Source organism: Cibotium barometz, chromosome 42 (assembly GCF_041138505.1).
Source record: "Cibotium barometz isolate CiBa-2024 chromosome 42, ASM4113850v1, whole genome shotgun sequence".
NCBI classification, from domain to species: domain Eukaryota; kingdom Viridiplantae; phylum Streptophyta; class Polypodiopsida; order Cyatheales; family Cibotiaceae; genus Cibotium; species Cibotium barometz.
Genome location: NC_141087.1, coordinates 39,669,205 through 39,682,113, shown reverse-complemented (window position 1 = coordinate 39,682,113; position 12,909 = coordinate 39,669,205). Strand labels below are relative to the sequence as shown.

At 36.6% G+C, this 12,909-nt stretch overlaps 1 protein-coding gene across 1 annotated transcript; it reads left to right on the top strand.

Annotated features, from left to right (window-relative positions):
• Positions 1-3,271: 3,271 nt before the first annotated feature.
• On the top strand, positions 3,272-6,970 carry LOC147614464 (putative LRR receptor-like serine/threonine-protein kinase At1g67720). The gene is made up of 6 exons (XM_086780541.1): positions 3,272-3,413; positions 4,432-4,643; positions 5,402-5,525; positions 5,861-6,047; positions 6,242-6,374; positions 6,716-6,970. The coding sequence occupies exons 1-6, from the start codon at positions 3,398-3,400 to the stop codon at positions 6,968-6,970; spliced, it is 927 nt and encodes a 308-aa protein (XP_086636667.1). The 5' UTR covers positions 3,272-3,397.
• Positions 6,971-12,909: the final 5,939 nt, after the last annotated feature.

Sequence of the window (12,909 nt, the reverse complement as noted above, 5' to 3'; positions counted from 1 at the left end):
GTAAAGTTGCCGCCTCGTGTATAAAGGGCTGGCGGGTGATTGTGCGCAGATGCGAAGAAGGTTGGCTGGTTGTGGAAGACCGCTCGGGTGGTTGAGCAGCAGCAAACGGCGAGGAGAGCCAACGATGAAGTGGCCGTGGGGTGATGCAGCACAGGACAGACGTGAAGGGAAGCTGGCTGCTGATGGCAACTGAAGAGGCGAGTGGCTGACGCCCGGGGAGCAGCGAAGAGGCCAGCTGAAGCGTGGAGTGGGTGACTTGTAGTGGAAGTTGCCATCTTGTACAAGGGGACCTCTCAGGTGAACGTGGCTGGAGCGCAGCCAGATGTGCAAGAGAAGGTTACTGGAGGCCGACTTGTGGCTGAATGCTGACGAAGAGAGGGCTGCTGCCGGCGGTGACTGAAGTTGAGGGTGGTTGGGCTGAAGTTGAGGGTGGTTGGGCTGAATGCAAGAGAAGGAGGGTGCTGCGTTGGGCAGTTGGTGGTGGTGCTGAAGAGATTGTGCAGTGGCTCTGTGGTTGGTGAAGCTGCTGGTCATGACACACAGAGAGTGAGAGCTACTGAAGTTGAGGGTTGCTGGTGGGGCGCCCTCTGAAGAGAGAAGTGGCTGGTTTTGTGTGGGCGACGATTGCAGGCAGAGAGTGGATGCTAACCAGGGAGAGAGTCTGGAACGTCATTATTGTACTTTTGTTATACTAGATATATCATGCATCAGTTCCTACAAATAGGCACCCAAACCTTTTTTTTCGGGGTCGCATTAACTAAGTATGTTGATGTGAGCATTCCAAAGGTTATTTGAATTGATTAGTTCATAAGTGGATGTTATATGAAAGCTAATAAGCTTTGGTGAGGTGTATAATTATTGTAGACTTATCTTGCTACTCACATTGCTCCAAATTTGTTTTCAACAGTTGTTGCAATAGATGGCATAAAAGCAACTCTTCCAAGCTTGAGTAATTATACGGGCGATCCGTGTTTCCCTCAAAATTATGGTTATCAATGGTTGAATTGCACCCAAGTCGTTCCTCCTCGTGTCACGGGAATGTGAGTAAAATTATTGAGCTATCTTGCCTTAATAAAGATATATATATCTGTGACATATGTGCATAAAGAGAAGTGTATATACAAGGGCATGCATGTAATACACATATATATAATAATATGAAAACCCAGAAGCTCAGGAAGCTCAAGCCGTCAAATTTTAAGGTATATACATGAAAGCCATATTTCATTGATAAGGGATTCTGAACACACTCTGAAATTTGAAGCCTTCACAAGGAAAAAGTAACCTCTAAGTCTTCCACACAATGCCTTTTTTAAATTAGGGCTGCAGACAAAAGGTCAAAATTTTAAATTTTTCTTTAAATTTTATATATAAATATACATATTTAGATATATTTGAGGGCTAATGAAGGTTCAAATAAAATTTGGCCTTCTAAATGAAGGTGGGGTAAGCCTTCAAATTGCAACCTTGCTAGTAGTATGAACTCACATTCTATCTAGTAGTGTCACCTAGGTGCTATCTACTGTCACTTAAACAATGATCTCTCAGGAAATCCGTGTGTTTGTAGAAGCAAATGTGCACATGCATGTGCATGTGCACACAATCACAGTCACACAACAAAAAACTCTCTCCTCCTTGAGCTAGGTAGAGGTTCTGGGAATGCAAAGCCTAATGGAATATTTTCTGTGTAATTAGTTTCAAAAACCAACCCCTTCTTAATAGTTGATTAAGGATAGAAGGGGAAAAAACATGCAAGAGCAAGATACTAAGTTGTTTAGCCGAAAAAGCTTTTGCCACATGATACTACCCATAACATCACTTATACATTCTGACTGCTCACCCTACACCTGATATGCTGTGAGACTGGATGCTTCCTAGTCACAAAGGACATACTCACATTTCTCTCTTGACATGCAATTTTTACTCATAGAAGGGATTCATTACAAAGATATTACAACATCTAAATGTGCTTACTTCCCAAACAATTTTTGTTTCTTTTGTTATCTGAAGCAATTTGCTGTGATAGTCTCTAAATGTGCTTAGATCTAGTATTCGTGTTTGGGTCTCTTAGGCCATATTCAACGTCATTAGATGATAACATGCTCTCTCTCTCTCTCTCTCTCTCTCTCTCTCTCTCTCTCTCTCTCTCTCTCTCTCTCTCTCTCTCTCTCTATGTGTGTGTGTGTGTGTGCACGCGTATGTGTGGTTTATAGAAGCTTGTATCCCTCCATTAATAAGTGTTCGTATGTTTTTTTGTAGATTGCTCTCAGACTATGGCTTGGTAGGACAAATACCCACCAACATAAATGATCTTACATATCTCACTAAACTGTGAGTGCCTTTGTATTCACTACATGCTTTTTCTCCCATATTCTCAAGTTGTTAACTATAGTTTGTCTACTACTAATAACTATAGTTTGTTTGCCATAGCAAGCTGAATGACAATAGCCTAAATGGGGGAATTCCAGATCTAAGTGCATTAACTAACCTTGAAGTATTGTAAGTAATCTCAAATCACTATTCTAACATGTTATCTCTTAACATATCGTTATTTAGCTAAATTAACATGTTTTTACTAGTTATTTAAATACCATTGTAAGTACTCATAGTGTTATTACCATGTCACATGTTGAATACATTTTCTTGGCTTTTCTATACCATGAGATTATTTGATAAATTGTAAGGCTTCAAGACCATAATTTTCTTTTCAAACTTTCTATGCTATAAAACTATCATATATTTCTAATGCATTGTATTTTTTCCTTGATTTCCCTTGTATTAATGCAGGGATCTAAGTAACAATAAGCTGAGTGGATCCATTCCAGATAGCTTGTCCACACTGAGAAGTTTGAAGTACCTGTGAGTACAATAGAGTTAACTCGTGGCACAAAAGGATAAAACCAAAGTTTTTCTTTTTAGTTAATTGTGATTTGATTTGAAGGTAGATTAGGGAGCTAATTTAAATACATTGCATTTCATTTTGTAGGTACTTGCAAAGCAATAACTTTAGTGGGCCTATACCAACAAGATTATTAGCTCTTGAAATTAAGTATGTCTACAAATAAAAAATAATTTCTCAATTTGATTAAAGAAAGAAATGTATATAAAGTTTTTAAAAATTTTCATACTAGCTCTTATCTTTATCTTTCTTTTTGTGTGTGATAGTTATTCAGGCAACCCATTTTTGTGTACAAAGGCAAATGTGACTTGTGTGGTTACACCACCAAGTGAAGGGCAAGGAAAGGATAAGAAGAAGAATTCTAAGATTCATTTGATAGCTGGATTAGCTGTTGGTGGTCTTATCAGCATATTTGTTACATTGGGGATTGCATATCTTTGCCTAAAAAAACAAGCACCTCGAGTAAAAGAGCTAACACGAGGCTGAGGTTCAAGCGATATGAGTGGACATAATGGTATGTATATTAGTTCTTTCTTAAAGATAGGAAATTCATGTAATAATGTGTTTTTAAAAATTATAATAAAAATAAAAATTTGATTGTTTTGGAATGCTACTCATTTACTTTATCATATTTAACGTATTTTGATGTTGACTCTTGACTTAAGTGTAATATTACACATCATAACAAGATGAAAACTCACCTTCCAAAGGGGGTTTCCCTTAAATAGTTTTAGGAAAGTAATCTTTTGAAAGAGAGAATGGATGAGAGACTCGTGTAGATCACTATGTTGGGGCTATTCTCAAGATCTCTTGTGTGTGTGTGTGTGTGTGTGTGTGTGAGAGAGAGAGAGAGAGAGAGAAGAAGAAGAAGAAGAAGCATAAGATGGTCTCTTGTTACGTCCGTGTGAAGGGTTATCCCAAGAGTGTATGAAGGGATATCTGACTAAAGCTTGATTCAAACTTAAGTGGATTCACGGCTTTATAAGGCCTCTCATATTAATTACTTCTTCCTCACATTGGCTTTGGAAGGAAGAGAGAGAGAGAGAGAGAGAGAGAGAGAGAGAGAGAGAGAGAGAGAGAGAGAGAGAGAGATTTTGTGCCGCTACCTTTCGTAACATCACATAATTCAACCAAACTATAATAAGTGATTATATCAAATTTTTGTACTCCCACAACCTTGATTTGTAGATAGAACCCAAATATAGAGTTAAGAATGTAGTAGATGTTTTTGGTTTGCAATGGTTTGGATACTCTACAAGTGAAGTCAATAAATCATGTTGGTGCTATAGAGTCATGCTTTCAACTTGATTTGGATACTCTACAAGCCAAGTTAATAAATCATGCTAGTGCTATAAAGTCATGCTTTCAACGTGAGGTGTCCACCATATTTATATAACATGTGGTCAAGGTAGGATATTCATTTTTACACTTGTTTGGATACCACTTTGTAAGTTAATAATTTCTCATAGAGTGTTATTACATGATGCCAAGTTTATTAAGCTCAAAAGTTTTATGTTCTTATGAACATGTAGTGGTGGGGCATACACAAATAGTGGAGGCTTCAAATTTAGCCCAAGCGTTCACCTATCGAGACATCGAAGTGGCCACTAATAATTTCAATACAAAGCTTGGTGAAGGTGGATTTGGTCCTGTTTACCGAGGGAGTCTTATGAATGGTCGATTAGTAGCCATTAAAGTGCTTTCTAGAGTTTCTCATCAAGGAGCTAAGGAGTTTTTAAATGAGGTACTTTGATATTACCTTTTTCCTATAGAATAACAATGAGGTACTTTGATATTACCTTTTTCCTATAGAATAACAATGCTATCAAACTTAGCTTACAAGTCACCTAGATAGATGCATTCATTCACTACCATTTACATTCCTATGGTGCATTTACATGCAATCTTATCCATCCATATTGTTTATCTATATCATATACCTACAATGAGAGTGTGGTTTGAAATCTTAACATGATGGTATGTGTTCACTATTTTCACTACCCATTGAACTTAATTTTTGTTTTTTTTAAAATCAATTATGTCTTACACTTTCTTAGGCCATTATTAAGTGGATTTAATGTCAACTCAGTGCTTTAAAACAACTCGTGTTGCTTGTATGAAAAACATATATGGTTGTGGAAGAGTCAAGTCTAATCTTCAAGCATTACTAGTATCAATTATACTTGGTTAAGGCCATATACTTATTTGTTTTTGGGAGGTGAAACACATACATTGTAACTTTTCACCTCTTTATTAGAATTAAACTTGGTGGAAAGAAAGGTTGATGCCTTATCCACGTGGCTATTCTCCCCACCCTCTTAAGGCCATTAACTTGATGAATCCATTGTTAACCAATGGCTTTAGAAAACCCATGAATATTGTTCTCCTTTAAACTTTTCATGTTAAAAATTCAAAGACTCTTGTATTCATTAGAGCTACACGGTCTATTATACCTCAAATGCTAGAAACTAAAGACCCTTATGTTCTTCTTGGCTTTGGCAGTTAGGTCTTTTGTCAAGAGTTCACCATAAAAATTTGGTGACTCTCTTGGGCTATTGTATCGAACAAAATTTAGTTCTACTATATGAGTACTTGTCAAGGGGATCTTTATTTGAAGCCTTACATGGTAAGATTTAGCTTCTTTACAACATCTTATTCCTTAACAAACTTTGAATGATTAGAGATGTAAAGAGTAATATGCTTGCATACCACATGTTTTATAGTTATTAATTGTAAAATATTAATTTATATTGTATGGTTAAGGTCCTCATGCACATAATGCACCATTATCGTGGAGAACTAGACTTCAAATTCTAGTAGATTTTGCAAGTGGTAATGATCTTTTAGAACTTTACTAGTAAATTTTACTAGGTCTCTTATGGTAGTTAAGGAGATATCTTTTAATTTCTTGTGAACTACTTTATTACGATGATTAATTATTATCCTAATTTTTCCTATTAGGGCTAGAATATCTACACCATGGGTGCAATCAACAAATCATTCACAGAGATGTTAAAAGTAGCAACATTTTGCTATCGAAAGATATGGAAGCAAAGATTGCTGATTTTGGAATATCAAAAATAAGGAATACAAATTTCAGTGAAGTTGCAACAACATTGATGGGAAGTTGGGGATATATGGACCCGGAGTGAGTAGACAAAAGTTCATTTTTTAATTAGTAATACCTTCATTAAGAAGAACAAATTGCTTTGTTTGTAAAAGATAAGTTAATGTTAATACCTTGTTGAAAATGAAATTCTTGCTTTGTTTCAATAGGTAGGTTAGTATTAACATTGTTTCAATAGGTAGGTTAGTATTAACATTGTTTGATTTATGTGGCAGATATGCATCAACCTTGAAATTGACAGAAAAAGTTGATGTGTATAGCTTTGGTGTTTTGGTTCTTGAGATCTTATGTGGGCGTCTTCCAATTACTAAGGAAAATCAACAACAACAAGTTCACATCGTGACATGGGTAATATACAAATGATTTTCAAGCATGGCTATAATTCAATTGTATTCAAATTTACTAGTAGCATTAAGTAAACAACATTGCAAACACTTAAGTTGTATGCTATTTGTATGAGTGTACAATAATAAAGATAGTACTTTTGAAAAAATTTGAAGGTTTATTAAGGCATTGTAAAAATAATTTTGCTATGGGAGTTTTAGTAAGATCTTTATTTTTGTGCCTAGTATTACTATCTCATGTTAGTTAATTGTTTGAAACATGTTTAGGGGAAAAGAATCACTATTTTATATGCTTTGCTTTGGCATAGAACTAATGAATTTGTAAATTTTTGGTGGTTTGAATAGGTTTGGCCTTACATTGAGCGAGGGATGATTGTGGATATTGTTGATAAAAGCCTGGAAGACGACTATAATATTTCTTCAGTTTGGAAGGTTGTGGACATAGCAATGAGGTGTGTAGAGCATAAAAGCATTAACAGGCCAAACATGAATGAGGTTTTCAATGAGCTCAAAGATGCAATGCGGTTGGAGATTATGGGCGATCAAGTGGGTGATGTAAAAGAATCTGCACTAGACTATATGAATGTGCAAGCTAGGTAAATAATACAACTTTCATACCGGCCTAACTCCCACTTTGCTAGTTAGATTTAGAGTTCCTTTTCAATTTTGATGGATTTAAAATTCTTATTCTAGGTATTTTTCATGTATCACCATAAGAGGCCTTTGTTTAGGCTATTTTATCATTTTGCAAGGTCTACTGACGCTGTATAAATAAACTTGTATACAATGTGGGACATGTATCAGGAAGAAAAGTTGTATATGAATGTACTTTAATATAATACTTTATTATGCATTATGTGGCTTATAATAAGGAGAGAAGTTGGCCATTTTCTTGATTAGTTTGATATGGGTGAATACATATCAAGAAAGAGGGGTGCAAGGGTCAATAATTACCACATGGTGACTTGGACTTGTTTACTTACCTTTATGAGGATTGAGATGCACTTGCTCCACTTCTTGGCTTGCCTTCTAAAGGGGGAAATGTTGTAATAACTTTTTTTGGCCAATTTTTTAGGTGGATAGTTCCTATGGGGCTAATGGTTGGATTTTCAATTTTGTTTTTTAAAATGTTATCAAGTCTCCTTAATCCCTATGGCTTTGACAAAAAACAACAAAACATCTCTCATCTCCTTGAGAATGTTGGTAGACTAATAAATGAGCATTCAATCTACATTGTTTCACATGAGTTCTTAATATTGTGGTGTTTTAGTAATACCTATTTGATCTTATTATCCCTTTAATATCAATCATTACTTGATCCTTTTTTATTCTAGATTTTCTTTGAACCCATCCTAAACTAGCCTTTCCCTTTGAGCTTGTTTCCTAGGTCGACCCTCTCCTCCTCCTCCCCCTACCCCTCCTATCAAACACTTATTTTTGGTAAACAATGGAGATGCTCTGTGATCACTACGAGAAAAGAAAGAGCTAAAGATTTGCAAACTTTAAATCTTCACAATTTCTATTATGTAGGAATATAAAGACGTAAAAATTACGCTTATACACAAAGAAGACACGCTCATGTATCTTTAATGACTAGAATAGGTGATAATTTGGCATGTTCCTGCCCTTCTCAACAAACAAATGGATCCATATAATTTGTGAGGAATAGTTTTTATCATTTTTACCTAAATAAAGTACATTGCATGCACTTTATTAATTTTTATTCCATAGTCACACAAAAATAAATAACTCTTTTTTTTTCTATGTCAAAGTGTCTTCAAATAACATCACCTAGAACTACCCTACAAGGAAAATAGTGATTATCCTTGTATTATGCCATGGTCACAAGGGGGAATTTCAAAACACCTTGCAGGCTTCTAGGGGTGGTTATCTAGTGAAAAACCACAATAAAAAACCTCCAAGTTAGTTTTTGGGCTAGAATCTGCCATAACCATCTTGAGTTGTCACAATGGTATCAAAAGGTTGGTTTTTCTAGACCTTCTAAGGGGTGTGTTTCTAGCCATGAAAGGTTGGTTTTTGGGTGCCAAGTTATATACATTACCCTATTCTTTACATAATTATAATTTCTCTAATTTCTCTTTTTGAAACCTTTTTGAGAGGTTTATAAGCCTAATAGTTTTGTACTGTAGGAAGATGCTCTTGACAAAAACTTTTTCAATCTTACCACATAGTGTAGCATTTCTAAGTAGTTTTTCTGTCTAAAATCTCACTTATAAAAAGGCACCTAATATTCCACATTGTCCTTTTTGGTCCTATCTTAGCCTCAAGAAATTAAAATCTAAAAATTTCCAACTAAAGAAAGTTTCTCTAATAATCTACATCTATGGGGTTGGGTTTTAAAGGGTTTTACAAACATAATATATAAGACATCACATCTTCAAAAATCCATAGTTTAACCATTTCTAATGCCCTTGTGGTCAGCACATTATTGGGATAGTTTGCAAACAAGCCTACATGGTGCTTTTGAGAGGAGTTTTTATAACTCAAGAAATTTTTGTATATACCACTTTCCACTGGTGGATTTCCCTTGGATCAAACCTTTTATGGCGCCTCTATGGGGTGTGCTTCAAGCTTGTATACTATCCTAAAAAACTTACAATTTAAGAAATCACACAAACACAAAGCCAACATATTAATGATTTGTTTAACCACCTCCTTTATAGTGTCTCTTGAAGTTCTCTTTCTTCATACCCCAAGAAATTACATTAGCCAAAAATCACCCCTTTAAGAAGACCATTTAACAAAACATTGGAAAGATATAATAAAACCTTAAAAAATCACATTATCACACAACAATTCCTTCAACTACCTATAATGAGAGGATTTCAAGGATTTATGATAGCCTTTTGGGTTATCATTTACACTTAGGAGTTTATAATCTAAGAAAATGTATAATTTGCATAAATTTTTTTTGGAGTAGTTGTTGTTTACACTAAAAAAATTTCAATCTAAGAAATTGTATATCCGAAAGCCCACCCTTCAACCATCTGTATAGATAACTTATTATATTTGGTGACTATTATGATTTTACTTCTAGAATAACTTTTATGGAATATTTTTTATTCGATAATGATACTTTTCTAGGTGCACTTTCTTCTAGATTTGAAAAAATATGAACGTGTTATACCATTATACTAGTGCAACAAATAACACGAAAGTGCTATAGCACAATAGTGCTACTATCACTATAGTGCTACCAAGAAAACAAACATGCAATATCACTATAGTGCTACTAAAAACACGAATGTGCTATAGCATGCTAGTGCTACAAAAAATATGAACGTGCTATACCACTATAGTGCTAACAAAAACACAAACGTGCTATACCACGATTGATATATGCATCACCATGAACATGCTACTCACCACGATCGAGGTACGTACATGTTTTTTAAATTTGTTTATATGTTTCATTTTAATTTGTACATTTTTGCGAGGTTCTTTCCAACTTATATTGTTTATCAAAATTAGGATGCGTGAGTACCCTTATCCTCTTAATTGCTTGCACCTGTGCATTGTCAACGTACTTTGAAAGAATGTATGTTGTTCCCTTCATGTATAAACATCTTGAAGCGCTTGAACGAAGATGGACATTGCAACCCATACCATTTCTGTAGCACGTATTCTTTGTATGCAAGGCTTTTTGAAGTTTATATGGACAGCTTATAGAGCTTGAACGAGCATGAGCATCAAGCCTACAATTATATTCGATGTGAGAAATCGATGGATATCGACAGAGATCTCAAAGTACATCACAAGGTAGATAATTCCAAATTCATGAACACATTTAAATCTGAGTTAAATGTCATTCATTAAGTCATAGGATTTTCGTGCTCGTTTGTGTGAGTGAAGTTTAAAAAATATATATATACATAAAGTATGGCGGGGAGTTGGCACAGTCCTCCCCAAAATTTAATAAACATAAGTAGCCATGTACAAGCCAACGTTAGACCTTTTTGTGATGGTCCGATATGGCATCTGAGATACCCGAGCAATGCATAAACATGTGGTGCATAACTAGGCCAACCTATCCACCAAGTTCAGACTACTCCATTCGACCATCCATATGTCCCATGTTGCCATTTTTTATCTTTGACCTTCTAGTCAACCTACAGTAGTGCAAAAGCTGCGAGTTGAATCAAGATTCAATTGCATGGCAATGAATCCTTAGACCTAATGCATATCCCACGCCTATCAAATCTTACAAATCACTTTCCTGTTGGCCATGGCTATAGTATTGACAGTAGGGTGTGCTCATACAAGTACACCATGACTCCAATTGGCATACTAACCGTATAGGCACCTAGAAAACATACCTACATATGTGCACATAACTTTAGATACTAAATTAGACACACCAGTTGCGTGTTGTAGCTGTGTTTATGAAGGCTTCAAATCAAGTGTAACAAGGTCTAACATGACTATATCCCAGAATCAGGGCTAGATTAGACATAGTTATAAGCCTCTTTTAAGCATCTAATGAGTAGTCTCGTGATGCATACATGTCAAGTTCCTCCATAGTTGTATGCTTGTCCAGTTCTGGCTCAAAATGGCCACCGGTGTAGCTACTAGCACAACAAGATAATGAAGGTACAAATTTGTGGGTAAAGTTACAACAAATGGAAGAGCACATATACTACCTCATGTTTGAATTCACCCCGATGAGAGAGATTTTGTATACAAGAAAAAGTTTGATTTGTCTTCTTGTAGAGGGAGCATAGTGCCTGATCCAAAGAAAAGAGAAATGGTCCCAAATTGGACTATTCATGGAACCAAGGCAAATGTGAAATCATTATTTGGTCTAAGAATAAGAGCTAAGAAAGTTCATAATGGACTATGCCTAGATTGAGTTGGGCTCAGGAGGTCAATGAGTAGCGTGAGGCCATTTGAGGCATTTTGCGTAGCAGAGATGCTGCCCAAAACTTGCAACCCCAAAAGGGAGCCACTATAGCCTCTAAGATGCCGCCAAATGCCAAGAAAGTGAGTTGGCGTGCATTAATGTCTTTAGGTAGTGCACATGACTTGAGAACAACCAAACCATGATGCAACTTGATAGACATGTGGAGCAAACTTCATTTATTGTAGATACTAAGTCAAACGTCAATCGGATCATTCAAGCACTTGTGCAGTCCATCTTGTGCAGTCCATCCTTGACAATGTGAGGCTAACAATGCCAAAAGTGCAAACTATTGACAGACAGGGCTTGTTTGCACATGTATAACTCAAAAAGGTGCAAAATTTAGATCTAAATAGAGCTAGAAAGCTATAGTAATATAAAAGCATTTCACTTTTGACTTTTGCATCTTCCTCATCTGAACTACCACAAAAAAGTTACATCATGTCCAAAATGCCTCCTATTCGCTATAAATAGCCATGTACAAGCCAACATAAGACCTTGTTGACAATCTAGTATGGCACTTAAGGCACTAAAGCATGCCATAAACATAAAGGTGTAGACCTAGGCCAACCTATCCACCAAGTTCAGACTCCATCTAACCATCCATGTGGCCTATGTTGCCATTTTTGTCTTTGACCTTTCAGTCGACCTACACTGCACAAGCTGCCAGTTGAACCGAGATCTAAGCACATGACCATGAATCTGTTAGTATACCCTCAATGCCCGCCTCTCAGCCTGTATCACACTTTCATATATAATGCACATTTGTTAAGCCCCCATTATGAGGAGTAGCCATGGTGCATGTCTTTAGTGGGAACCTTGACTTAGACGTGGATGGGGTCATTATTGTGACCATTGATGATGGTTAGGAGATGGTCAGGGGTACGGGTGTTACCTGGGGGCCCAGGGTAGCGCCCTGACCGGGGGGATCGCAAACAATGATTTGAGGAATATTCCCTTGGATACGAGGTCCATCATTAGTGGATGGTGGTGGTCGGTGGGCCGTGTTCTCGATACGTAGGTGGTGACTATGTCTATGTAGTGTAATTGCCCTCGTTGTATACACATCTATACCACACCGCCTACAGTACTATACATGGACATGGTTTCCACGAGCTAAGGCATCCAATGCTTGTTTTAGTATCCACCCACTTCTACACTTCGGGTATCCTCCATCGAGAGTTTATCTAGATCACCATGTAAGCTCTACTTGAGAGTGCACGAGTGGAGAGCACCATCACTTGTACACTTGTACATCTTTGGTACTTCTAGAACTCCGGAGTATTGGCTATCCATTTTTTTTGCCACACTTAAATGCATGGCATTTCAATGGTATGAGAGAGAGTGATGGAAGATTTAGCACTTGGGATGAGTTGAAATAAGATTTTCTTACAATTTTTAGGAGAGAAGGGTTTGTGGATTTTCGCATGAGAGATGAATTTATGAACTTGGGAAAGTTTGAGGGAGAAAGGATTGAGCTATATGTCTTAAGGATGGGGAAACCATACCTAGATGATGGGATTAAAAAAGGGGCATCTCAAGGAGGCTAGACCCAATTATAAGAAGATGTTTTGATTTGGAAAGGCCATTCACCTTACGTGATGTAATTACACCAGCTAGG

Bases quoted from the DNA above. Each gene is read 5' to 3' on its own strand.
- LOC147614464 (XM_086780541.1), top strand. The intron at 5,526-5,860 runs GTAAGATTTAGC...TTTTCCTATTAG, and splicing joins TTTATTTGAAGCCTTACATG to GGCTAGAATATCTACACCAT. The intron at 6,048-6,241 runs GTGAGTAGACAA...TTTATGTGGCAG, and splicing joins TGGGGATATATGGACCCGGA to ATATGCATCAACCTTGAAAT.